Source organism: Scyliorhinus torazame, chromosome 3 (assembly GCF_047496885.1).
Source record: "Scyliorhinus torazame isolate Kashiwa2021f chromosome 3, sScyTor2.1, whole genome shotgun sequence".
In the NCBI taxonomy this organism is placed as follows: Eukaryota; Metazoa; Chordata; class Chondrichthyes; order Carcharhiniformes; family Scyliorhinidae; genus Scyliorhinus; species Scyliorhinus torazame.
Window position 1 is genome coordinate 217,350,582 of NC_092709.1, and position 25,783 is coordinate 217,376,364.

Here is a 25,783-nt window from a genome sequence, read left to right on the forward strand (position 1 = left end):
GGACAGAATCCAATCACTTGGGACTCAGGGTCAAGGGCCGCCCCGGGAGGCGGGAAGCCCTTGGGCCCTATAAAAGTGAAGGTCCAAGTTCAGATCTCTCTCTCGCCTCTTCGCCTGCTCGAGACCTTCGCAAGACCAGCCACCAGCAAGTGTAAGTTTGAATCCAACGATCGCTATCCGGTAGAGACACCTAGCCACCGACCTGTAGCAGCCTTTTGAATACCGCGGGCCAGATTTGATTGGATAAGCCATTCATTTCCCTGACCTGGTGGGCTCTTCCTAAGTTAAGTATTGGCCAGTAGTGATAGGTTTATTATGTAGAAAGTAGTATTAGGGTATTAATATTGCTTGTTGTATGTAATAAATGACCGATGTTTTAATCCTTACTAAGCGGTGTGCTGTGTTATTAATCATAACCTGAACTTGAACCACGTGGCGGTATCATAAAGATACCTGGCGACTCATGAGCAAAGGTGACCTAAACAGAGCAAATAGACTAAAGCTAGAAAGAGCAACAACCCCCCCCCCCCCCCCCAAACCGCTTCGTTAACACCTTAGCCCAGCAGCTTCACACGAGAATTCAGCAGGGAGTTGGGCCTGAACGACCCACACTTTGTTGGCTCCTTAGCCTTCTTAGGGATCAAAGAGATCAATGCTTGCGCAAGCGTGGCTCGCCACTTCCCCTGCACCAGCGAGTCATTATATGTACTCAGTTGGGGTGCTGCACTCCATTATCTTCCCCCCCCCCCCTCTCCAGATCTATACATCTTCTGATAGAAGGCCGAGAATGCGTTGTCTCATTAATTTTCGCTGGTGTGGGTCGTGAAGACTGGCCGGCAGGCATGCATGGGTCGCGTGAAAAACATTTTGAAAAACACTGCTCTAAGCACCTGTACAGTCCTCCGGGTACCAAATTCATACCAATCATAATTGGTCAGCAAACAAGGATGCATTCCATCTCAACCAGGTAATTTACCAGCTTTACGTTATTGTTTCAGTACATATTTGTCCATCTTGCTAACAATGTCCCACTTGGCAAGGACTTCTATAAAATAAAATAAAATACTGCAATATATTCTGGGCAATGGGTATCTCACCTGCCCCTTGTCGTCTCCTTCCTAGAAGGCCCACCATATTATGTTCCAATCAGGCCTTCCAGTACCAAGGACTCCAGGAACAGAACTCCCATCAGGCGATTAGCCAGCTGCTGTTCATTGGTGGTGGTGCCAGCAGGAGCTGGCAATGCACTGGAGACCAAGGGAACCAAGGCCAAAGGTGAGTAAGGGCAAGATATGGGTCACAGAAGTCCTGACACAGGTCTGAGTCACCAAGAACTACCATTACTTTGGGAGACCAAAGGAATTAGGATTTTCCAGGCTTCCCAAAGTGTGCCCTGCCCACTGCTGGTTATCAGGATGAGGTCCTAAAGTGGACATTCCTCGATTAGCAGCAGGATGGGAAAGCTATCCATTAGCTCTGAACTTATCAGGGCAGACATGGGCAAGGCAGCAGCACCCACTCCAGTGCTGCCCCATCCGTGTATTGCCCTCATTAACAAACTACACAAAAAAACCACGCTCCTTTTTCAACTCTGGAACTCTTACTTCAGTTAGAACATAGAACATTACAGCGCAGTACAGGCCCTTCAGCCCTCGATGTTGCGCCGACCTGTGAAACCACTCTAAAGCCCATCTACACTACTCCCTTATCGTCCATATGTCTATCCAATGACCATTTGAATGCCCTTAGTGTTGGCGAGTCCACTACTGTTGCAGGCAGGGCATTCCACGCCCTTACTACTCTGAGTAAAGAACCTACCTCTGACATCTGTCCTATATCTATCTCCCCTCAATTTAAAGCTATGTCCCCTCGTGCTAGACATCACCATCCGAGGAAAAAGGCTCTCACTGTCCACCCTATCCAATCTTCTGAACATCTTGTATGCCTCAATTTAGTCACCTCTTAACCTTCTTCTCTGTAAAGAACACAGCCTCAAGTCTCTCAGCCTTCCCTCATAAGATCTTCCCTCCATACCAGGCAACATTCTGGTAAATCTCCTCTGCACCCTTTCCAATGCTTCCACATCCTTCCGAAAATGCGGCGACCAGAATTGCACGCAATACTCCAAATGCGGCCGCACCAGAGTTTTGTACAGCAGCAACATGACCTCATGGCTCCGAATCTCAATCCCTCTACCAATAAAAGCTAACACACCGTACGCCTTAACAACCCTCTCAACCTGGGTGGCAACTTTTAGGGATCTATGTACATGGACACCGAGATCTCTCTGCTCATCCACACTGCCAAAAATCTTACCATTAGCCCAGTACTCGGTCTTCCTGTTATTCCTTCCAAAATGAATCACCTCATGTTTCTGCAATAAACTCCATTTGCCACCTCTCAGCCCAGCACCGCAGCTTATCTATGTCCCTCTGTAACTTGTAACAGTTAGTTATCCAAGTCTATTAACTACTGGACAAATAATATGCTTGCCTTGAAATATATATCCTAGCCATTTGGTGCTACATTAAGCTTGATGGGTGTATTACACCAGTGCTAGTTCAATTTTTGGAGAACAGGCACCCAAACCATTTATTTATACGGTAGGCCTTGCCTTGTACCATTAAAATCTCTATGCTAAGGATGCGCCCAGGTCAGTCCTGGTATCGTCTTACCAATAAGTAATAAATCCAATGACAAAGAAATAAGGCTCCCCCCCCCCCCCCCCCCCCCCCATTAATAGGGTGCAGTGGTTACTACTGGAAAATGATTCTCATCTAATCAAGTTATGTGGATTAATATTGATTGCAACTCACAGCATGAGAATTTCAGTAATTTTAAAATCTGGAAATAATCTGGAATCTGTACAGTGACCATGAAGCTGCCAGATTAATGGATGTCCTTGAAAGAAGGATATCTTTGGCTGAAGTCCTGCAACTCTGTCCCATAGCAACATGGCTGAGAAATTTACAGAGCAGCCCACCACTTTGATCAACTTAAATTGGAAATGAAGCGAACCTTACCAGCAACACTGCCCAAAAATGAAGTTATTACACAAAGTCCAAACTGGAATGGAAAGCATCCAGAGCATGGTAATTCCTGTCTGTGTTAAGGTAACACTTGCTTGTGTTAGAATTACTCCAATGCATCTTACATGTTCAACCAGTGTTGTGCCAGTAATGAAGGATGAAGCAGACTTTTGACCTAGGTGGTGGAGCACACAGAGAGCTGTTGCAGCTACGAGCACAGCGAGTATTCCATCACACTACTGATGTGGGTCTTCCAGATCGAGTTTTGAGGGGTCAAGGAAGCAAGAGTACAAGCTTCAGTCCTGTTGTAGTCACTGGATTATACATTATACCTAGTCAATGGAAACCTTGACAATTGTGCTTTCAAAGTAAATTTAGTTTCCCAGTTAAGTTGGTTCAAAAACAAAGGGGAACTGGCTTCCAGTCACGACAACCAAGTCGGTATCCTGCAGTGTTGTGCTCAAAGGGAAGGTTAATTATTAATATTGCTTGGTCCAACTTTAAAAACATCATTGCCTAACTGACTGGCCCCACGAATAAGCCTTATTTTGTAAGCCAAGAACCAATGTAAAATGGGCTTTAAAAAAAAATTAAGCTTTCAGCAAATACTTCAAACACCACGGTATCAACCAGAGGGATCTTTCAACCTCTATTTAAGCTAATTTCTCATATTTTCACTGACCAATCCATGCAGCGCAGCATGCCCTTCAAGGATTGCAGCAGCTAATAAGTTGATGCAGCGATAACAACATTATGGATAAAATTACAAGCTTTTACCAAAAGGAAGTCACAATTTTCAGTGTGTGTGCTTGGTGTTCAACGCCAGTACTTGCAAATTGATTCTGCAGCCTCAGAAAAAGGCATTTCACTTGGTTTTAAACTACGAGGCAAGAACAGTTGTTCAAATATTCCAGGATAAAAAAAACAAAACTTACTTCAAATACATTTGGATAAATTGCTGAAGTACCTTGTATACTTCTGCCTAATTCGTGTGTAACTAGAGAAAAGCTTAGGCCTAAATCAAAGTATTGGGAGCAAATTAGATGCTTTTCCAAGAGAGACAATTTCTAAAGTGTTCTAATACGCAACGTTAATTTAGGCAAAAGAATTTATACAACTTTGTGGGACAAAAGCTCATGAAGCAATCATAACTTGAAACACACTTGTTGGAAAACCCAGAAACCTAATCTGGAAATAATCAGACAGAATCTCCATGCAAAACAAAGTTTGCATTGTACATGTTCGACCTGACCCAAGAGTTTCCAGTATTTTCTGTTCAACAGCAGCCAGCAACAATGCATCATTGGTTGCCAAGGCAGAGGGAGGTTAAAGAATTATGCCTTAATTAGTAAATGTTTGCAATAAAATTTTAGGGCAGGCAAATTCACATTGCATCCTGTAGCTATAAAAGATGGATACTAATCCCCTCAGATGTGGGCTGGCCTCTTGTTTCCCAGTACATAAACCCATAAGCACAAGTTGAAACAGGAATTGTGAACTCATTCGGAGGTTTCTCATGTGACGTGGAAATAGACTTCTTTTTGGATGCGGTTTTATGCTTCGGAAATTGCTAGAAATGCACATTGGGAATTTAAAAAAAAAATAAGTACAACTTGTTCAATTCATTAAAAGATGGCAATCACTTTCTTCCCTGTGCCACAGCTCCATCTGTAATACAAATTTGAAAGCTCAACAGCACCCATTACAGCATTTTATGCAGCTGAAAGCACATTTTAAATGATAGTTCAACACCCCCCCCCCCCTTCCTGTATGAATGCAACTGCAGCGCAGAAGATTCAAGACTTCTGCAAAGCACACGTTTTAGATGGCAGCATACGTGATGCTCATCACAGGATAAAAGGCTCCTCTGAATTTTCTATCTGATTTCATTACTTCCAGTCAACAAGTGTCAATTCAGAAACACATTTTTAGCCAGAAAAAAAACTGTTATCCAAAAGATTTACAGAATTTAACCGTTTGATGCAATTCCATGCCAAAGTTTACATTAGCACAAGCGGTACTCATTCCAAGTTGAATTAAAGTTGATATTAGTATACAGAAGAATCAGCACAGATAGATTTCTTACCAGAGATCAATGGCTGTTTATTTGTTGAACCATGCATTTTTCCAATATGGTCATCATTGTTCACAGACCCCAATCGCAATTTGGATACAGAAGACGACACTCTTAATTTTGCAGATGGAGACGGCACAGTCTGGCTCCTAGTACTGCTCCTTGGCCTCTGTTCAACTTGAACGTCACCAATGTTGGGTGATGGTTTAGTTAAAGTGACCTGTAAAAAGACATTTCAGGAAGTAGAAGCCATAATCGATACAGTTTCCTAGTTATTATTAGCCATTTATAGAATTTTGTTGTTAAACTATGCTTTGAAATTGGCAATATTCCCAATTTTCTTTCCTTATGTAAACACTCCTGAACAAGGATTATTTTGCCTGAAGCACTGTGAAGCCAACCAAGTACATCCAACATTCCACTGTTATGCAAACATGTAGAGCGGTCTCAGTAGACCAGACCATGCAGATATTGGACGAGGGCAATGCACCAAGTTGCATATCACTCCCAAGGGCAATAACTTGCATCATGTAAAACTATGGCACATGGAGTAGAAAATAAAAATTGCCACGTTTTATCAAATAACTGTTAGTATTGGTCAACAATCAATTACGGGTTCTATTAGCATGCAAAGCTGGTGGACTTTTTTGATAGCAGGTTGGCAATCTTGAACATTGGGTTGGAGCCTTGCCCACTGATAGTGATTTTTGGGGTTTTGGGATGTGCCGGAGCTCCGGATTGGAGTGGGGGCAATCGTTCTGGCCTTTGCCTTGCTTGTGGCAAGGAGGCGGGTCCTCTTAAGCTGGAGGCTGACTACACTGCCAAGTGCCTCGGAGTGGCTGGGTGACCTGATGGAGGTTGCACCTCAGGATGGGCAAGTTCATCCCGTGAGGGTCGGCGGATGGGTTTTACCACTGGATGCTGGTTGTTTACAATCTACTTTTAAGAGTTGGTCGCTGTTGTTGGTGGGGGTGGGGGTCGGGGATTAGTTTATATTGCTATGGGGGGGGGGGGTTACGTGCTATATTGTTTAGTTTTTGTAAACTTAGTATACAAATTGTTAAAATTTCAATTAAAATATTGTTAAAAATACATTCAATTATGGGATGCTGAAAATTATTCATCAAAACAAAGCAGCATATCAAGTAAATCGTAGATTTGCACGAAATTGGCTGATTACCACAAAAAACGGGAAAAAATGCGACAGCTGACTTCAGCATTCAACAGGCCAGAGAACCATGGCAGATGTTGGGCAAGGTGTTGCAGGGGTGGAGAGAGTAAAGGAGAATCTATTTTTTGCTTTTGTGTTCATCATGAACTGACGCTCCAGAATGACTTGTCAGGATTGGAGAGAGGAAATTAAAAATTGGATAGTCATTAGTCTCTGGAATCGTCTACCTCTGACCCCGGAAGTGGAGTCATTGATTATATTCAAAGGTGAATTAGCCAGATTTTTGATCTATAAAAAGGAACTAGGAATTAAGACCACAATCAGATCAGCCATAGTCCGCCTGGTTAGCAGGTTTTGATGGGATATGTAGGTTTTAACTGCACAGGTGAAGTGTCGAAGGCGGTTGTCTGGGAGGCTTTAAAAAAGGTGGTGAGGGATGAGGTGATCTCGTTAAGGCTAGGCTGGACAAAGAGGAGAGGTTGGAACGTCAGAGGATAATAGATGAGATGCTGGGGGTAGACAGGAGGTATACAGAAGATAGGGACCCAGCACAGTTGGAAAAGAGGAAGGAAATCCAGGCGAGCTTTGACCGATCATCTACCAGGAAGGAGGTACTCTAATTGAGGCGAGCAAGGGGGGCAGTTTACAAGCATGGAGAGAAGGCAGGTCAGCTCCATAGGGAGGCTGCAGCAAGGGCAATTGTCCAGGTGTGGGACAGGGCAGGGAAGTTGGTGGTAGCTCCAGATCAGATTAACAAGGTCTTTAAGAAATTCTATGAGAGGTTGTGCAGGTCAGTGCCACCTGGGGAGGCCAGGAAATGCAGGAATTTCTAGATGGGCTGGAGTACCCGAGGTTCGGGGAGGGGGACAGGGCGACATTAGAGGGGGCGATAGTGGAGCACGAGATAAAAGATGCGATTTGGAGGATGCAGTCGGGGAAGCTGGCAGGGCCGGATGGGTTTCTGGTGGAATATTAAAAATTCAAAAATAAGCTGGTACCGCTGATGCTACAGGGGATGTTTGGGGAGGCGATAGGGAAGGGGGTGTTACCACAAACTTTGGGGCAGGCATCGATTTCCCTGTTACTTAAGAAAGATAAGGATCTGACAGAGTGTGGGTCGCATAGGCCCATATCACTTTTAAACGTGGACGCAAAGATATTGGCGAAGGTACAGCCAGGTAGGCCAGAGGAGTGCCTCCTGAAGCTGATAGGTGAAGATCAGATTGAGAGAGGGAGGCAGCTCTTTTCAAATATTAGGAGGTATTGAACGTGGTTATGGTAACGGCGGAGGGGAAGGAAACAGAAGTGGTTGTGGCATTGGACGTTGAGAAAGGGTTTGACCGGGTAGAATTGGGGTACTTGATGGCAGTTCTAGAACGGTTTGGAATTGGACCCAGATTTGTGGACTTGGTAAAGCTATTATATAAGGCGCCGAGGGCCAGTGTCTGCACAAATAACATCAGTTCAGAATACTTTCCTCTCCACCGTGGGACTAAGCAGGGATGTCCTATGTCCCCCCTGCTGTTTGCACTCGCGATTGAGCCATTGGCCATCGCGTGAAGAAGTTTGGGGATATGGAAAAGGATAGTGGGGGGGGGGGGGCGGGGAGAGAGAACTGGGGCATAGGGTGTCCTTATATTAGAACATAGTGCTGAAGGAGGCCATTCGGCCCATCGAGTCTGCACCAACCCACTTAAGCCCTTACTTCCACCGTATCTCCATAACCCAATAACCCCTCCTAACCTTTTTGTACACCAAGGGCAATTTTAGCATGGTCAATCCACCTAATCTGCACGTCTTTGGACTGTGGGCAGAAACCGGAGCACCCGGAGGAAACCCAAGCAGACACGGGGAGGATGTGCAGACTCCGCACAGTGACCCAGTGGGGAATGGAACCTGGGACCCTGGTGCTGCAAAGCCACATCGCTAGCCACTTGTGCTACTCTGACTTCTGCCGATGACTTGTTATTAAACGTGTCGGAACCGAGTGTGTCAATAGGGGGAATGCTGCTTTGGGTGTTTGGGTCTTTCCCGGGATACAAATTAAATTTAGACAAGAGTGAATATTTTTGTGGGGTGGGGAGGCTGCCATTCCGTAGGGCAGTTTAGATACCTGGGGGTGCAGGTTGCTTGAGATTGGGCAGGGGGGGGGGCTCCATAGGTACAACATTTATAGTTTGGTGGGGAGGGTGAAAGCTGATCTGACAAGGCAGGATGATCTCCCTCAGTCACTGGCAGGTCAGGTCCAAGCGGTTACAATGAATGTGCTGCCGCGATTCCGGTTTTCAATGCCTGCCGATTTTTTTAAAACTAAAAGAGAGATTGAAGGAATGATTACCTCATTTATATGGGGAGGGAAGGTGGCCAGAATAAGAAAGGTGCTCCTAAAGAGAGGAAGGCAGGCAGGGGGTTTTCGTCTTCCAAACCGGATGTATTATTACTGGGCTGTGAATGTGGAGAAGGTACGGAGCTGGGTCAGAGGGGTCGACTCCCAATGGGTCAGAATGGAGGAGAGTAGGGATTCGGGACTGAAGGCGCTACCAACAGCACCGCTCCTGATAGCCCAGGGGTGATATTCGGAGTCCGGTAGAAATAGCTTTGTTGAGAATTTGGAGGCAGTTTCAACAGCACTTCGGGTTGGGGGCAGGGTAAAGGGAAATGCCAATTTGGGGGAAACCAAAGATTTGAGCCAGGGAAGGAAATTTTCAGAGACGGGAGGAGAAAGGAATTAGGACACAAAAAGATTTGTTTCTTGGGGATCGGTTTGTGGGATTGAAGGAGCTGGGAGCGAAGTATGGGCTGGAGCAAGGGGAAATATTTAGATACATGCAGGCTCGAGACTTTTCCAAAAGAAGATGAGCTTTCCAGTCAAGCCAGCTTCCACATTTCAGGAGGTGGTGCTGACGACAGGGGGACTGGAGAAGGGGATAGTATCTGCGGTTTGGAGGAGACGACGGTGCCCCTGAAAGGGATCAAGGCAAAGTGGGAAGGGTTGGGAGAGGGTATGGAGGAGGGGTTCTGGTGTGAGGTGCTCCGGAGAGTGAATGCCTCCACCTCGTGCGCGAGGTTGGGGCTGATACAGCTGAAGGTGGTATACAGAGCACACCTCAAGGGCGAGGATGAGCCTGCTCTTTGAGGGGGTAGATGTGTGAACGTTGCCGGGGGCCCCCACAAATCACGTTCATATGTTTTGGTCCTATCCAAAGCTGAAGGATTACTGGAAGGAGGTTTTTAGGGTAATCTTTAAAGTCGTGCATGTGAAACTGGACTCGGCCCCTTGAGAGGCCATATCCAGAGTGTCGGACCAGCCGGTGTTGGAAATGGGCACGGAGACATATGTTGTAGACTTCGCCTCGTTGATCGCCCATAGGTGGATCCTGTTCGGCTGGAGATCAACCTCTCCACCCTGTGCCCTGGAGTGGCATGGGGGACCTGCTGGAATTCTTGACGCTTGAAAAGGTCAAATTTGAACTGAGGGGAAGGATGATGGAGTTGTTCTGCAATTCATGGGCGTTATGAGGGGGAAGGGGGGGGGGGGGGGGGGAGAAAGAGAGACTGTATGTGTTAATGGTGTCAATGGGGGATTCCAGATCCCTTTTTGTCATTTGTTTATGTTAACATGCGGGCCAATGTCTGGGGTTTGGTGGGAGGGTGGGATTGTTGTTATTGATTTGGGGATTGATATTACATTCATTACTGATTATTGTTCATTTTTTGGTGTAAATTTGGGAGAAAAGGTGAAAAAGAATAAAAATATTTTTTTTTAAAAGATATACCATGGACCATGGCTGAACAGGCTTGATGAGCCAAGTGGCTTAATCCTGCATCACAAATTGATCTCTCATTTGTGCAGACCAAAAGGCACAATGCTTAGTGCTCTGGGCAGAATTACAACTTCTTTCTAAGGAACAGTGTGCATGCCATCACAGTTCAGTGCCATATTCATCAAGTTTCCACCTCTTTTCAAAATTGCTTTTCTAAAGTTAAGCCAATTGGTTCACATGCGGCTGCTGACCCTCAAAATGTTTCAATAAGATTTTAGCCCTAATTTTCTGTCGTTCTCTTCCTTTCACCTCATCCCACTCCAAAATCATCCCTGCTTATACTTACATCAGAACCAAAATTCTACCATTGTTTCCCAATTGCTCTGCCATTCTGTCTCCCAAGTTATTCCCCAAAACTCAAAGCAAGGAATGCTTTTCCATGGTTCGATGAGAAACGCTGATCTAGGAAACAGTCCAGGATACTTTATAAAACACGTCCCCATTTAAACTGGAATGAAATAGTTAGTATGATCCATTCCTAAAATTGCACACTTGCATTTTCTAATTAAATTAAAAATGAATGCACTTCTTCTTAACAATATAAGCTTAACTTTTGGTTCTGCTACGATCAAACAGGTTTCCGCAAGATAGTTTTACCCAACTTAAGGAGTGCTGCAAATGAAAAATACTGGTGGTCACTCACTTGTGTGGCATGAGGATTTTCCAAAGCAACAGAAACCGGGTGGACATCTACTGCATCTGCCAAGCTGCTACATCGTGCCTTTGGTTTTTCAATAGCAGAAAAAGTCTTCCTTGATGGATTGACATCATCTATTCCATCAGATTGAAACATTTTATGTTCACATGTACCAGTTCCCAAAGAAGGTGGTAATGGCTTGGTGAAGTGCAGTGAACTTTGAGCTCCATCTGCAAAGGCTGAAACCGAAGATGCTCTGGTACGAGGCTTGCTCCCGCAACTGGATTTTGAGGTTCTGTTTTCTGTCATACCAAGGGTCTGCGGCTCATTTGCAGAGAGTCTTTTCCTAAACGCTATCTTCTGGATTTTCACGATGTTGGATTTAGTTTTCAATGTCGACTTGGAAAGTGGTTCCTTTCTATGAGTTGGTACAAGAGATCGAGAACATGGGGAATCAAGAGAGGAGATGAAATTGGTAGACCTTGGAGAATATTTACTCGAAGCTTCTGTTGGTCGGCACACACTGCCTTTTGACACTGAAGACGTCTGCTGAGTTCTAGATACAACTTTGGGTTTGACGTTGTTAAAATTAGGTTTGGGATAAGATTTGATCTCCACTTTGGGTTTCATGTTTGCATTGAATTTTATTTTGAATCCTGGTTTCTGTACAGAATCCCTGTCCTCCGACTGCAGCACCATGATGGTTGGGGACTCTTCTGCCGAACTGTCACATTCAGCTTCAGATAAATCGGTTAGATTGTGTAATGGTGAACTGGCAAAAAACATTTTTTGGGACCCTGCAGAAGGAGTTGACGTTTGATAAGAATTTTCATGTTCATGAACCGTTGGAGGGCTGGAGACTGAAAAGGTTTCATCATTGACAGTCCCTTGAATAGATATTTCTGCTTCAAGTTTCTGTGCCTCAGACCTGCAACTGTTCATTTCAGATTTTGTATCGTTATTTACTTCCTTTAACACTATAAATGTGGTATTCATTACTGAATTTGTTGGCGTTTCATAAGCTTCAGTTTGATTCATTTCTGTTAGAGCCATTTTATTTCGGATTTCTTCAAACTGTTCATTTATAACTGGTATCTGTCCATCTGTTTCTTTTGGTTGGTATTTCACACATGGGTAAAAATCAGCATTATCAGTTATATTGTGACCTGCTTCCTCTCTGAAGTTCTTATCTGGATTGAAGGTGGTGGGGTACTGTATTGGTCCTGTACTTTGGTCATGGGAATGCATTTGAGAAAGTATTTTTTCAGCTTCATCTCGAGCATACTGCTGATGTGATACCCTGACAGTACACTCTTTAGAATTTAAGTTGGTTTCCAATGGCAGTTGATAGACAATTTGGGTAGCATTCAGAACCTCATTCTCACCTTGGGATTCAAAAGACGAATCAGATTCATTGTAGAATACAGATGATTCAAGAATAGACACATTAGATTCATGTTGTTTGCTGTCGACATTACCGTGCTTAATTTCCAATTTGGATTCAGATGGCAGCATTGAGTATCCCAAATTTCTTTCCATATTCATTGTAATTCTCATCACTGTGTCATTAGGACTATCAATTATACTCAACTTCACTCCGTCACCTCGAACATGATGGCCCAATGACTTCTGAAGATGTGCTTCATTTTTAACACAAGTGTTCAATGTTCCTTCAATATCTGTTGCAAGGTAGTCACGCGATGCTTTTCTGCAAGGAAATTGGCTTTTGACAAGGTAATTTTGTTTGTGGTCCAACATACGCTGCCCTGGAACTATTGACACAGCAGAACACTTTGAGCTCCAACTTAAATTTGCTGTCTTGTGCTGATAATCTGAAGAGCTGCTTTGTGAATCCATGACAACAGATGTTTCACGATCACAGAAATAGTCTGGAGTCATTTCCAATTCAGGTCTATATATTCCATGGAGCCGACAAGCTACTTGGTCAGAAACTGCTTTCTTAACATCAACACCTATATTAAAAGAAAATATCTGCGTATCTGGACACTCACAGTTTCCATTAGTCAATGGGGTTGTAACATGGATCGTTTCTGGAGGTATGCCTGGACTGCCGGGAACTCTATTGCCATTTGGGTCATTGATCAGAAGAGGCAAACGGAAGTTGCTTTCTATCTCATTGCCTGAAGACTCCCCCATCCTACAGGAGTTGTTGGCTTGATAGCTCATTTTGAATAATGATGATTTCATTTGAATGAAGCCTTATGAGAACAGGTTTGCAATCAGAAGCAGTAAACACCACATTCACAGAACAGAAAACTGAATTTCAGTTTCAAGCCAGTCTCATAAATGTATGGATTTTTCCCCCCACGTAGCAAGGCTTGGTCTACTCTTGACTTGAAGAATCAGAATTTGAATTAGTCATCATTTTTGCATTGAAGCTGGAAAAAAAGGGAGTAAACATGTTAGGTTTGCTGCATCTCCAATTCTTTTACTAATTGAATAATTGTGGAGGTTCCCCATTAAAAAGGCAAAGCCACTAAAACATCCAAGGCTGGAACAGGACCAAGGTGTAGAAATCTCTTGCAGATTTAGCCAAATGTTGGGGTTTGCCACAGAAAGAAACACACCATAACCAAAGCTTGATAGCCTGATTAAATCACTGCCAGAACAAAGCAGGAGTTATCATCTCCTCTTTGGGAGAATGTTTCAAGCCAGAGTTCTTCTATGGACCTGTTGTATGGAAGTTGAATTATTATATGGGCGGCATGGTGGCTAGCACTGCTGCCTCACAGCTCCAGGGACCCGGGTTCAATTCCGGCCTCGGGTGACTGTGTGTGGAGTTTGCAATATCGCCACATGTCTGGGTGGGATTTCTCCGGGTGCTAAAGTTTCCTCCCACAGTCCCAAAGATGTGCAGGTTTGGTGGATTGGCCATGCTAAACTGCCCCTTAATGTCCGAAGTTTAGGTGGTGCTCCTGGCTTACGGAGTGTAGGGGTAGGGTGCCGACCCGGTGGGCTGAATGTCCTCCTTCTGTACTATAAATTCTATACCTTACAAATTCTTCCTAGAGTTTCCCAAAAAAGTGAATGAGGAGTGATGAAAGCAAAATTATTGAAACAAAACAGCAATTCAGCTATCAAGCTTGAAATGGTAGAGCGAGTAAAAAATTTACCAGTTTAAGAATTGATGCATTTTTCCTCCACATTATTATGGGTCAGGGTTTAGAAAACTCCATATCATGGGAGTTTACCAGACCTACAACTTTTAATAGATTTTGGTTATGAGGAGCAAAAGGGCCCACTTTCCAGGTGTTATGCAACAGAGACCTTAAGTATTTTTAAACAAAACAATGTTTATTCTATGAATTCAGTTAACATTTTATAAACACATCGTAAACATCTCATCAACTACCAACACAAATACCCCCTCCGCCCCCAAAAGAAACAGTACTCTATAGGCAACCCTTAATAACTTTCCTAACATCCATAAGCCTACCCTTTTCCTGCAAAACAGTAGGTTTGAATTCCTGACAGAAAAGAGGTATTACTTTGAAGTTATCAAGTGGTCTGGAGACATGCTTTAGCATGCAGATGAGAGAGAGACCAAAAATACACCTTTGTTTGAATGCAGCTCCCAACTGAACACTAAACAAAAAAAACTCAGAGCCACAAAGCAGCTTCCAGCTCAAAATGAAAGTAAAAGACAAAATCACAGTCCAGCTCCACCCACAGTAATATCATTGCAGCCATTTGATAAAACACACTTTTCTTAAAGGGACCCTCACATGACAACATCCATAAACAAACCACAATTGCTCACATGGCTTTGATCTATTGAAGCCTACACTTCCCATTACCATAAACCTCACTCCCCATTCTTCCCATATCCTACAGGACCTCTGCATAGTTCTTTCAGTCAGTGTTGGATAATTTAGAAAAGTGGCTAATTACATTCGTAAATAAAAAATGGAGTAATGGGAAATTAAATACTGATCTTACTCATCAGACTTGCCATTTTACCACAAATTCACAGTGCATGATTGTTTTGAACAAATTTATACTTTTCTTGGTTACAGGGTAGTGGTTTATTGTTAAGTAAACATACATTTACTGTACATAACTCATGACTTCATCAGTCCTGGCATCCCCATGAGCAGTCTAACAAGATTGTTTAAATCCTTGATTTATAAAACAGTCTTTTCCTTGGAAAAGCTCGCGTGCAAAAATTTTTTTTTAAATAGCAACTGCTGACTGATGGAGCCAGACTTTGCATCTGCACTTAATTCAGGTCCAGCGCACCAAATCATGAAATTAAAACATTCAAGTAACTGAACAACATTTTCCGAATCTCCATTTCAGTGGCTGCAAACAACCGCCCTGTGCTGAGCACAGCATTTTAAACCAGCTGAAATAGTGTGAAGAATGTTGACTGATTAACAACTTACTTACTTACTTTGCAGGCCAAGTCGATTTCAGCAGGAGCGGAGCAGGCTAGTCCATTCCAGCGGGGGCAGTGCGGAAGTGATTTCTGGGAGGTAAGTTTCTCCTTTAAATTTTTTTTTTAATTCTAGTGTTTAAGGTGGGAACAGGAAGTCAACCCGCGGACTTCTGGGAAGACCCTCACCAATAAATTCTGGTGGAGAGGAAACCCGAGACACTACACGTGTAGTGTCTCCCACCCGCCCTCCTCCTCTAACCTAATAATAAAACCCATTGGTGTGAGGTAAGTACCATATTTTATTACTGTTATTAATTTTTTTTTTATATAAAAAAATTTAATTTAGTTGTTAGCCAGATCTTGGTAGAAAGTTAGAGGAATGGCAGGGAAGGGAGTGCAATGTTCCTCCTGCAGGATGTTTGAGATGAGGGATGCCGTTAGTGTCCCTGCTGATTTTACCTGCAGGAAGTGCTGCCATCTCCAGCTCCTCCAAGACCGAGTTAGGGAACTGGAGCTGGAGTTGGAAGAACTTCGGATCATTCGGGAGGCAGAGGGGGTCATAGATAGCAGCTTCAGGGAATTAGTTACACCAAAGATTGGAGATAGATGGGTAACTGTAAGAGGGACTGGGAAAAAGCAGTCAGTGCAGGGATCCCCTGCGGTCGTTCCCCTGAGAAACAAGTATACCGCTTTGGATACTTGTGGGGGGGGACGACTTACCAGGGGTAAGCCATGGGGTACGGGCCTCTGGCACGGAGTCTGTCCCTGTTGCTCAGAAGGGAAGGGGGGAAGAGGAGCAGAGCATTAGTAATTGGGGACTCGATAGTCAGGGGCACAGATAGGAGATTTTGTGGGAGCGTGAGAGACTCACGTTTGGTATGTTGCCTCCCAGGTGCAAGGGTACGTGATGTCTCGGATCGTGTTTTCCGGGTCCTTAAGGGGGAGGGGGAGCAGCCCCAAGTCGTGGTCCACATTGGCACTAACGACATAGGTAGGAAAGGGGATAAGGATGTCAGGCAGGCTTTCAGGGAGCTAGGATGGAAGCTCAGAACTAGAACAAACAGAGTTGTTATCTCTGGGTTGTTGCCCATGCCACGTGATAGTGAGATGAGGAATAGGGAGAGAGAGCAATTAAACACGTGGCTACAGGGATGGTGCAGGCGGGAGGGATTCAGATTTCTGGATAACTGGGGCTCTTTCTGGGGAAGGTGGGACCTCTACAGACAGGATGGTCTACATCTGAACCTGCGGGGCACAAATATCCTGGGGGGGGGGGGGGGGGGGGGGGGGGGGGGGGGGGGGAGATTTGTTAGTGCTCTTTGTGGGGGTTTAATCTAATGCAGCAGGGGCATGGGAACCTGGATTGTAGTTTTAGGGTAAGGGAGAATGAGAGTATAGAGGTCAGGAGCTCAGATTTGACGTCGCAGGAGGGGGCCAGTGTTCAGGTAGGTGGTTTGAAGTGTGTCTACTTCAATGCCAGGAGTATACGAAATAAGGTAGGGGAGCTGGCAGCATGGGTTGGTACCTGGGACTTCGATGTTGTGGCCATTTCGGAGACATGGATAGAGCAGGGACAGGAATGGATGTTGCAGGTTCCGGGGTTTAGGTGTTTTAGTAAGCTCAGAGAAGGAGGCAAAAGAGGGGGAGGTGTGGCGCTGCTAGTCAAGAGCAGTATTACGGTGGCGGAGAGGATGCTAGATGGGGACTCATCTTCCGAGGTAGTATGGGCTGAGGTTAGAAACATGAAAGGAGAGGTCACACTGTTGGGAGTCTTCTATAGGCCTCCAAATAGTTCTAGGGATGTAGAGGAAAGGATGGCGAGGATGATCCTGGATAAGAGCGAAAGTAACAGGGTAGTTATTATGGGAGACTTTAACTTTCCAAATATTGACTGGAAAAGATATAGTTAAGAGTACATTAGATGGGTCGTTTTTTGTACAGTGTGTGCAGGAGGGTTTCCTGACACAGTTTGTTGACAGGCCAACAAGAGGCGAGGCCATATTGGATTTGGTTTTGGGTAATGAACCAGGCCAGGTGTTGGATTTGGAGGTAGGTGAGCACTTTGGGGACAGTGACCACAATTCGGTGACGTTTACGTTAAGGATGGAAAGGGATAAGTATACACCGCAGGGCAAGAGTTATAGCTGGGGGAAGGGAAATTATGATGCCATTAGACGTGACTTGGGGGGGATAAGGTGGAGAAGTAGGCTGCAAGTGTTGGACACACTGGATAAGTGCAGCTTGTTCAAGGATCAGCTACTGCGTGTTCTTGATAAGTATGTACCGGTCAGGCAGGGAGGAAGGTGCCGAGCGAGGGAACCGTGGTTTACCAAAGAAGTGGAATCTCTTGTTAAGAGGAAGAAGGAGGCCTATGTGAAGATGAGGTGTGAAGTTTCAGTTGGGGCGATGGATAGTTACAAGGTAGCGAGGAAGGATCTAAAGAGAGAGCTGAGACGAGCAAGGAGGGGACATGAGAAGTATTTGGCAGGAAGGATCAAGGAAAACCCAAAAGCTTTCTATAGGTATGTCAGGAATAAGCGAATGACTAGGGAAAGAGTAGGACCAGTCAAGGACAGGGATGGGAAGTTGTGTGTAGAGTCTGAAGAGATAGGCGAGATACTAAATGAATATTTTTCGTCAGTATTCACTCAGGAAAAAGATAATGTTGTGGAGGAGAATGCTGAGCTCCAGGTAAATAGATTAGATGGCATTGAGGTACGTAGGGAAGAGGTGTTGGCAATTCTGGACAGGCTGAAAATAGATAAGTCCCCGGGACCTGATGGGATTTATCCTAGGATTCTCTGGGAGGCCAGGGAAGAGATTGCTGGACCATTGGCTTTGATTTTTATGTCATCATTGGCTACAGGAATAGTGCCAGAGGACTGGAGGATAGCAAATGTGGTCCCTTTGTTCAAAAGGGGGAGCAGAGACAACCCCGGCAACTATAGACCGGTGAGCCTCACGTCTGTAGTAGGTAAAGTCTTGGAGGGGATTATAAGAGACAAGATTTATAATCATCTAGATAGGAATAATATGATCAGGGATAGTCAGCATGGCTTTGTGAAGGGTAGGTCATGCCTCGCAAACCTTATCGAGTTCTTTGAGAAGGTGACTGAACAGGTAGACGAGGGTAGAGCAGTTGATGTGGTGTATATGGATTTCAGCAAAGCGTTTGATAAGGTTCCCCATGGAAGGCTATTGCAGAAAATACGGAGGCTGGGGATTGAGGGTGATTTAGAGATGTGGATCAGAAATTGGCTAGCTGAAAGAAGACAGAGGGTGGTGGTTGATGGGAAATGTTCAGAATGGAGTTCAGTCACAAGTGGAGTACCACAAGGATCTGTTCTGGGGCCGTTGCTGTTTGTCATTTTTATCAATGACCTAGAGGAAGGCGCAGAAGGGTGGGTGAGTAAATTTGCAGACGATACTAAAGTCGGTGGTGTTGTCGATAGTGTGGAAGGAAGCAGCAGGTTACAGAGGGATATAGATAAGCTGCAGTGCTGGGCTGAGAGGTGGCAAATGGAGTTTAATGTAGAGAAGTGTGAGGTGATTCACTTTGGAAGGAATAACAGGAATGTGGAATATTTGGCTAATGGAAAAGTTCTTGAAAGTGTGGATGAGCAGAGGGATCTAGGTGTCCATGTACATAGATCCCTGAAAGTTGCCACCCAGGTTGATAGGGTGGTGAAGAAGGCCTATGGAGTGTTGGCCTTTATTGGTAGAGGGATTGAGTTCCGGAGTCAGAAGGTCATGTTGCAGCTGTACAGAACTCTGGTACGGCCGCATTTGGAGTATTGCGTACAGTTCTGGTCACCGCATTATAGGAAGGACGTGGAGGCTTTGGAGCGGGTGCAGAGGAGATTTACCAGGATGTTGCCTGGTATGGAGGGAAAATCTTATGAGGAAAGGCTGATGGACTTGAGGTTGTTTTCGTTAGAGAGAAGAAGGTTAAGAGGAGACTTAATAGAGGCATACAAAATGATCAGGGGGTTGGATAGGGTGGACAGTGAGAGCCTTCTCCCGCGGATGGATATGGCTGGCACGAGGGGACATAACTTTAAACTGAGGGGTAATAGATATAGGACAGAGGTCAGAGGTAGGTTCTTTACGCAAAGAGTAGTGAGGCCGTGGAATGCCCTACCTGCTACAGTAGTGAACTCGCCAACATTGAGGGCATTTAAAAGTTTATTGGATAAACATATGGATGATAATGGCATAGTGTAGGTTAGATGGCTTTTGTTTCGGTGCAACATCGTGGGCCGAAGGGCCTGTACTGCGCTGTATTGTTCTATGTTCTATGTTCTATGTTCTATGTTAAACCAGCTGAAATAGTGTGAAGAGTTGCTGACTCAATACTCCCAAAAATTAATTTTTGGCAGAATACTGCAGAGATAGTTGGAAAAGTGTGCTTATATCAACAGGCCACATTTACCTTACTTTAAAAAGTTACTTCAACTTTATAGTACCATTTTTAAAAATTGGTCCCTTAAAAAGAAATCTCAACTGTCACTTACAATATTGCTCCAGCCAAACTAGAGTTGAGGCAAGGCGTCCTCCATCCTGCTAGTTTTGCTCAAATCATCAGTGAAAATAACCTTTCAAATACACTTTATCCTCATGAAGTAAATGGATGAATTGGAACCATATTTCAATCTAGATATTTTCTTCCCAACCCAAAATGGAAATGTCTAGCTTCCCAAGGGACCCACCTTAAACCAAAACAATTTCTCCCTCGCGTCAAGATAGCCAATAAGAAAACAAAACAAAACTATTTCATAGGTCATAGAATTTACAATGCAGAAGGCCATTCGGCCCATCGGGTCTGCACCGACCCTTACAAAGAGCACCCTACTCAAGCCCACGTATCTACCCTATCCCCATAACCCAGTACGAACTCGCACATCTTTGGACTGTGGGAGGAAACCGGAGCACCCAGAGGAAAGCCATGCAGACACGGGAGAATGTGCAGACTCCGCACAGACAGTGACCCAAGCCGGGAATCGAACCTCGGACCTTGGAGCCGTGAAGCAACTGTGCTGACCACTATTCTACCGTGCTGCCCTCTCAAATTTTAAAATCCTTACTTATTGCAGGAAGGTTTTTGCTGACTGAGCCCATATTTTACATTAATTAGCCAGAGATCTTAACACACTGAAGATACCTATTTATATCTATCACAGAAGCATCGTTAGACAACTGCAGCCATATTATCACAGGTTCATAACTTGCACGAAATAGTTCAGTTCAGATCCCAATGAAGGCAGTGGGGGTGTACACAAATGTTCATCTACAAGTCAAAGGTGCAATAACCATAACTTTCTTTTTGATGGAAAAAGCATGTTGCCAAAAAGGAATCTTGTACTCATCAGGACAATTACAAGAAAGCCAAATGGCAAACAATTCACAACTTATACTGGGAAAGAGGGCTCTGATTGGTCAGCAATGCAGTCTGTTACCATAGAGAAAGCAACAGGGATAGCCAATTTCCAAGGTAATGGACATATTCCTTTTGCTTGCATCAATCTTCAGCTGGAAGTGTGGAGTGGATGATCCATCTCTGCCTCCTGCGGTGGACCGCAGCATCACAGATGTCAGTGTTCAGTCAATTTGATTCACTCCACAGGATAAAGAAATGGCTGAGGGCATGGCATCCAACAACTGCTATGGGCTCAGACAAGATTCCAGCAACAGTACTTAAGACGTGTGCTCCAGAACTTGCCACACCACAAGCCAAGCTGTTACAGTACAGCTACAACCACTGGCATCTACCCAACAATGCAAAACATTTCTCAGACTCCCATGCCATCAAGGAGCCCTAGCAAAACTGGAGTCAATGGGAATCAGGGGGAAAGCTCTCCACTGGTTGGAATCATACCTGTCACAAAGGTAAATGGTTGCAGTGATTGGTTGGGGGGTGGAGGAGAAACAGGTTTTTGCATCTTGTCCAGGTTTGGGAACAGTTTGGGGAGGGGGAAGAAGGGATATGTTAAGGGTATCCTGTTTGGAAGCCACTGTGCTAGCAATGGGAAAAGGGGAGGCTGCAGCCTGTTGGGCCAGTTAGTTTGGGAGGGGTGCAATCGTCTAGCTATAGTTTTGTGTTTGTGTGATGTGGATGAAATTCTACATGTGGGTAGTAACCCAACACCAGAGCTCTTGGTGCACAGGATGCAGCTGCAAATGCAGTTTGACCTGCTGTCCACAGGCCGGGCAGTGCGACAGCTGCAGCACTAAAGGGATGGTATACGAGTATGGGGAAAAGATTAGCTGACTGTTCACACATCAATTAAGGTGGCAAGAGGCTGTCAGGGAGGCTGCTAGAGAGGTGGGTTAGTCTCTACCCCAGAGAAAATTAATGAGGAGGTGTTTTGTTCCTTTTATGAGGGGCTTTACAGGTCACAGCCACCAGAGGACGAGCAGGAGATTGTTGAGTTTTTGTTGGGCTTGGAGTTTCCTCAGGTGGGTGATGAGTTGCAGGAGACATTGGAGGTGCCAATGAAGTTGGGGAAGATCCGCAGAGTTCTTGATAAGATGCAGGTGGGGAAGGCACCACCCTGATGGGTTCCCGGTGGAATCCAAGAAATTCACAGACTAGCTGGTCCCTTTGGTGTTGGAGTGGTGTGTTGGGTACAGATAGAGTTGGAGTCATATATAGAGGGACAGGTCTGGAAGCTCTGGCGACGGCATCACTGCTGTTTTTGCCAGCGAATATTGTGATAGTCTCCGTGGCAACTGTGTCAGCATTTTAAGCAGAGGGTGGTGTCAAGCCAGGCCCCAATCTGTAGGAACCACTGTTTGAGTCGGCGAAATTGGATGTTACATTGAAAGACAAGGGGATCAAGATGGTGAGGGATTTTTTTCTGTAAGGGCGGTTTGCGGGTTGGGAGGAGTTAAAGGAGAAAGTAGAGCTTGGGGGACCAGATCAGTTCAGATATTTCCAGGTGGTGGACTTTGTTTGGTGGGCATTTCCGACTTTCTGGAAACACTGCCGTCTATCTTGCTGGAAAGGATACTCTCGTGTACGGGGTCGTAGGAGGGTAGGCCATCTTGGCTAGATGGGCAGATCATGGGGGAAGAGCAGGTTACGGTGCATGAGGTGAAGGCCAGGTGGGAGGAGCAGCTGGGACCCATTTTGGAGGAGATGGTGTGGAGTGTGTCTCTTTGTGGGGTGAATGCTACATCACCCTGCACCAGGTTGTGCTTGATCCAGCTAAAGGTGAGGTTTAGGGCAGATCTCACCAGGGCTAGAATGAGTCATTTTTTGAGGATGTGTGAGAGCAGTGATCGAGGGCCTGCTCACCAAACGCAAATGTTCTGGTCCTGTCCCAAGTTAGTGTTTGGGAGCCCTTTTTCTGCACCACATCAGCAATCCTGTCTGTTGATGGTTGTATTTTGGGTGTCGTAAGCAGATGCTCTGGCATTCGCATGGTTGTTGGCCCAGCGATGGATACTGCTGAGCTGGAGGCAGGCAACGCCACCGTGTGCCAAAGCGTGGCTGGGTGATTTAATGGAATCCTTATTACTTGAGAACGTCAAGTTCATGGTGAGGGGGTCGATCGATAGGTTGTATCGTAGATAGCAGCCATTTAAATTTAGACCTGGTCACTGTTAGTTGTTGGGTGGTGGTGGGGGGGGCGGGGGGGGGGGGGGGGGGGGGGGGGGGGGATTTGTTATTGGGGTTCCTGTTAGTGCTGATGCTTGTATTTATTTCCTGATACGTGTGTTGGTACTGTTGTGATTTGTAAATTTTTTGATATTTCAATAAAAATATTGATTTAAAAAATTTCCAGATTGGGATTTGCATAGCTCCACAAACGGCAAGTTTGCCTCACAGCTACATTGTCAGTAGAACTCGAGAACCTCCGGTGGCAGCCATGAGCTGAGTGGTCGCACAAAAGGCGACTCAGCTAAGAACTTTGACTAAGGCCTTTTAACTCCAACAAACTGGCACTGAAAAGTACCTATAATCTCTCAGTTTACCCCCCTCAAAAAAATCAACCACATTGCAAGCAGGATGGGAAAGAACCAACTGCCCAGCCGAAAAGCCAGTAGAACAAAGAATACAGCACAGGAACAGGCCTCTCGGCCCTCCAAGACTATACCGGTTGTGATACCAACCTTGGCCAAAACCCTCAGCAGTTGCTTGTGCCGTATCCCTCTGTACCCATCCTAACAATATGTTTCCACAACCTCACCTGGCAATGCTTTCCAGGCACTCACCACCCTCTGCGTAAAAAGCCTACCTCACACATCTCCTCTAAACTTTTGCCCCCTAGTGACTGACCCCTCTACCCTGGGAAAGTGTGCCTGCCCATCCACTCTATCCATGCCCCTCAATCGTGTAGACCTTATCAGGTCACCCCTCAACCTCAGTCTTTCCAATGAAAACAGTCAGTGTCTATTCAGCCTCTTCACATTGCTAACACCCTCCAGACCAGGCAAAATCCAGGGAAAGCTCCTCTGCACCCTCTCCAAAGCCTCCACATCCTTCTGGTAGTGTGGCGACCAAAATTGTGCTCAATGTTCCAAGTGCCGCCGTACCAAGTTTCTATACAACTGCAGCATGGATTTGCCAGTTTTTATACTCAATGCCCCATCCAATGAAGGCAAGCATTCTGTATGCTTTCTTGGACGACCTTGTCCACTTGTGTTGCCACTTTCAAAGATCTGTGGACCTGCAAGCCCAGATCCCTCTGACACTCTATATTCCCAAGATCATTTACTGTATATTTCCCCTGTTACCAAAATGCATGACCTCACAACTAAACTCCATTGGCCATTTCTCTGCCCGAGTTTCCAACCTATGTCCTGCTGTATCCTCTGGCAATCCTCCAAACTATCTGCCACTCAATCAACCTTGGGGTAATCCACAAATTTACAAAGCAGACCAGATACATTTCCCTCCAAATCATTTACGTATACCACAAATGACAAGAAGCCCACAACACCACTGGTCACAACCTTCCATTCAGAACGACACCTTTCTACTGCTACCCTCTGCCTTCGGCGACCGAGCCAGTTCTGTATCCATCTTGCCACCTAACCTCTGATCCCGTGTGACTTCACCTTTTGTATCAGTCAGTCATGAGGCACCTTGTCAAAGGCTTTATTGATGTCCATGTAAACAACATCCACTGCCCTCCCCTCATCAATCATCTTTTGGCACCTTCTCAAAAACTTGATCAAGTTAGTGATGCACGACCTACGCTTCACAAAACCATGCCATCTATCGCTGATAGACGGCATGGTTTTGTGAAGGAGGTTGCGCATCACTAACTTGATCGTGTTTGAGGAGGTGCCAAAAGATGATTGATGATAAATCCTGTCCCTGAGAATTCTCTCCAATAATTTACCTACGATCGACGTGAAGCTCACCGGCCTACAAGTTCCAGGATTACCCCGCTACCTTTCTTAAACAGCGGTACCATATTCACTATTCTCCAGTCCTCTGGGATCTCACCTGTAGCCAATGAGGATACAAAGACGTCAGTCAAGGCCCCAGCAATTTCCTCCCTTGCTTCCCTCAGTATTCTGGGGTAAATCCCATCCGGCCCAGAAGTCATGCTTTCAGGTGTAACAAAGACAGAATATTCCACGATTATAATCTCAGACGGTTCACCACATTACATGGAGGGGAAGCTGGAGAAGGGACGGGCCCAATGCCCCCCCCAAAGGAAGCAGCTTTCGTCACTGATAAGGAATTCTGCACAAAGGTGTGCCAAGCCATCATTGGTTATGTAACCTGCAAACAGAATGGGTAGGTCTCAGCCTCCACGTTCTGGGAGGCACTGAAGGTGGTGATTAGGGGGAAAGTTATAGCTTATAGTGCCCTTAGGGACAGGAAAGAAAGGGCAGCCAAGCAATGATTGATCAACTCCATACTGGAAGTGGATCAGCGGTACTCCACAGCCCCAACCATGGAGCTGCTGACAGAGCTAAAAGCTGCAGATGGAATTTGATCTGCTTCCCACCAGGAAGGTAGTCTACCTGCTCTGCCAGGCATGGGGGGCCTTCTATGAACACAAGAGACGAGACCAGCCACATGCTGGCACACAGTTGAGAAAGAGATAGCACAAGTTAGGGATGGAAATGGTAGCAGACCCTAAGAAGGCCTTTGCAAACTTCGACCGAGAGCTAGACACCTCCAAACCCCCGGGAGAGGAACTTGGTGATGGAACAGTGCCTTGACAGACTGGATACAACATGGTACGGGAGGACAGGAGGATGCACCCAAAGGTTAGGCAAAATCGCAGAATGCATTAATTCCATGCAGCCAGGGAAAGCACGGGGTCCAGATGGGTTCCTGGTAGACTTTTACAAAAGATTTTCAGCAGCAATGGTTATGCACTTCTGGGAGATATTCAACGACTCACTATCGAAGGAGGCCCTGCCACCCACACTGGCCCATGCCTCAAGCTCGCTGATCCCCAAAAGGAGAAAGACCGAACAAGAGTGTGGAGCATACAGACCCATTTCGCTCAAACACGGAGGCAAATGTACGACCGAAAGCAATGGTGAGGCACCTGGAGAGCTGCCTGCCAGAAGTGATTGCAGGAGATCAACCGGGTTTGTCAAGGGTCGACAGCTAACAGTGAACATTAGATGCCTGCTCAATGTAATAATGACCCCACCTGGGAAAATGACAGCAGAGG

At 45.4% G+C, this 25,783-nt stretch overlaps 1 protein-coding gene across 6 annotated transcripts in view; it reads right to left on the bottom strand.

Annotated features, from left to right (window-relative positions):
- mtus1b (microtubule associated tumor suppressor 1b) overlaps positions 1–25,783 on the bottom strand; it is a 255,322-nt gene that overhangs the window by 187,461 nt on the left and 42,078 nt on the right. For all 6 annotated transcript variants that reach the window (XM_072496874.1, XM_072496872.1, XM_072496873.1 and 3 more), the window contains 2 exons: positions 10,742–13,134; positions 5,116–5,323 (listed from right to left, as the gene is read on the bottom strand). In XM_072496874.1, the coding sequence (XP_072352975.1) occupies positions 5,116–5,323; positions 10,742–12,943 (2,410 nt within the window). In that variant the 5' untranslated portion in view covers positions 12,944–13,134. The remainder of the gene's footprint in view (positions 1–5,115; positions 5,324–10,741; positions 13,135–25,783) is intronic.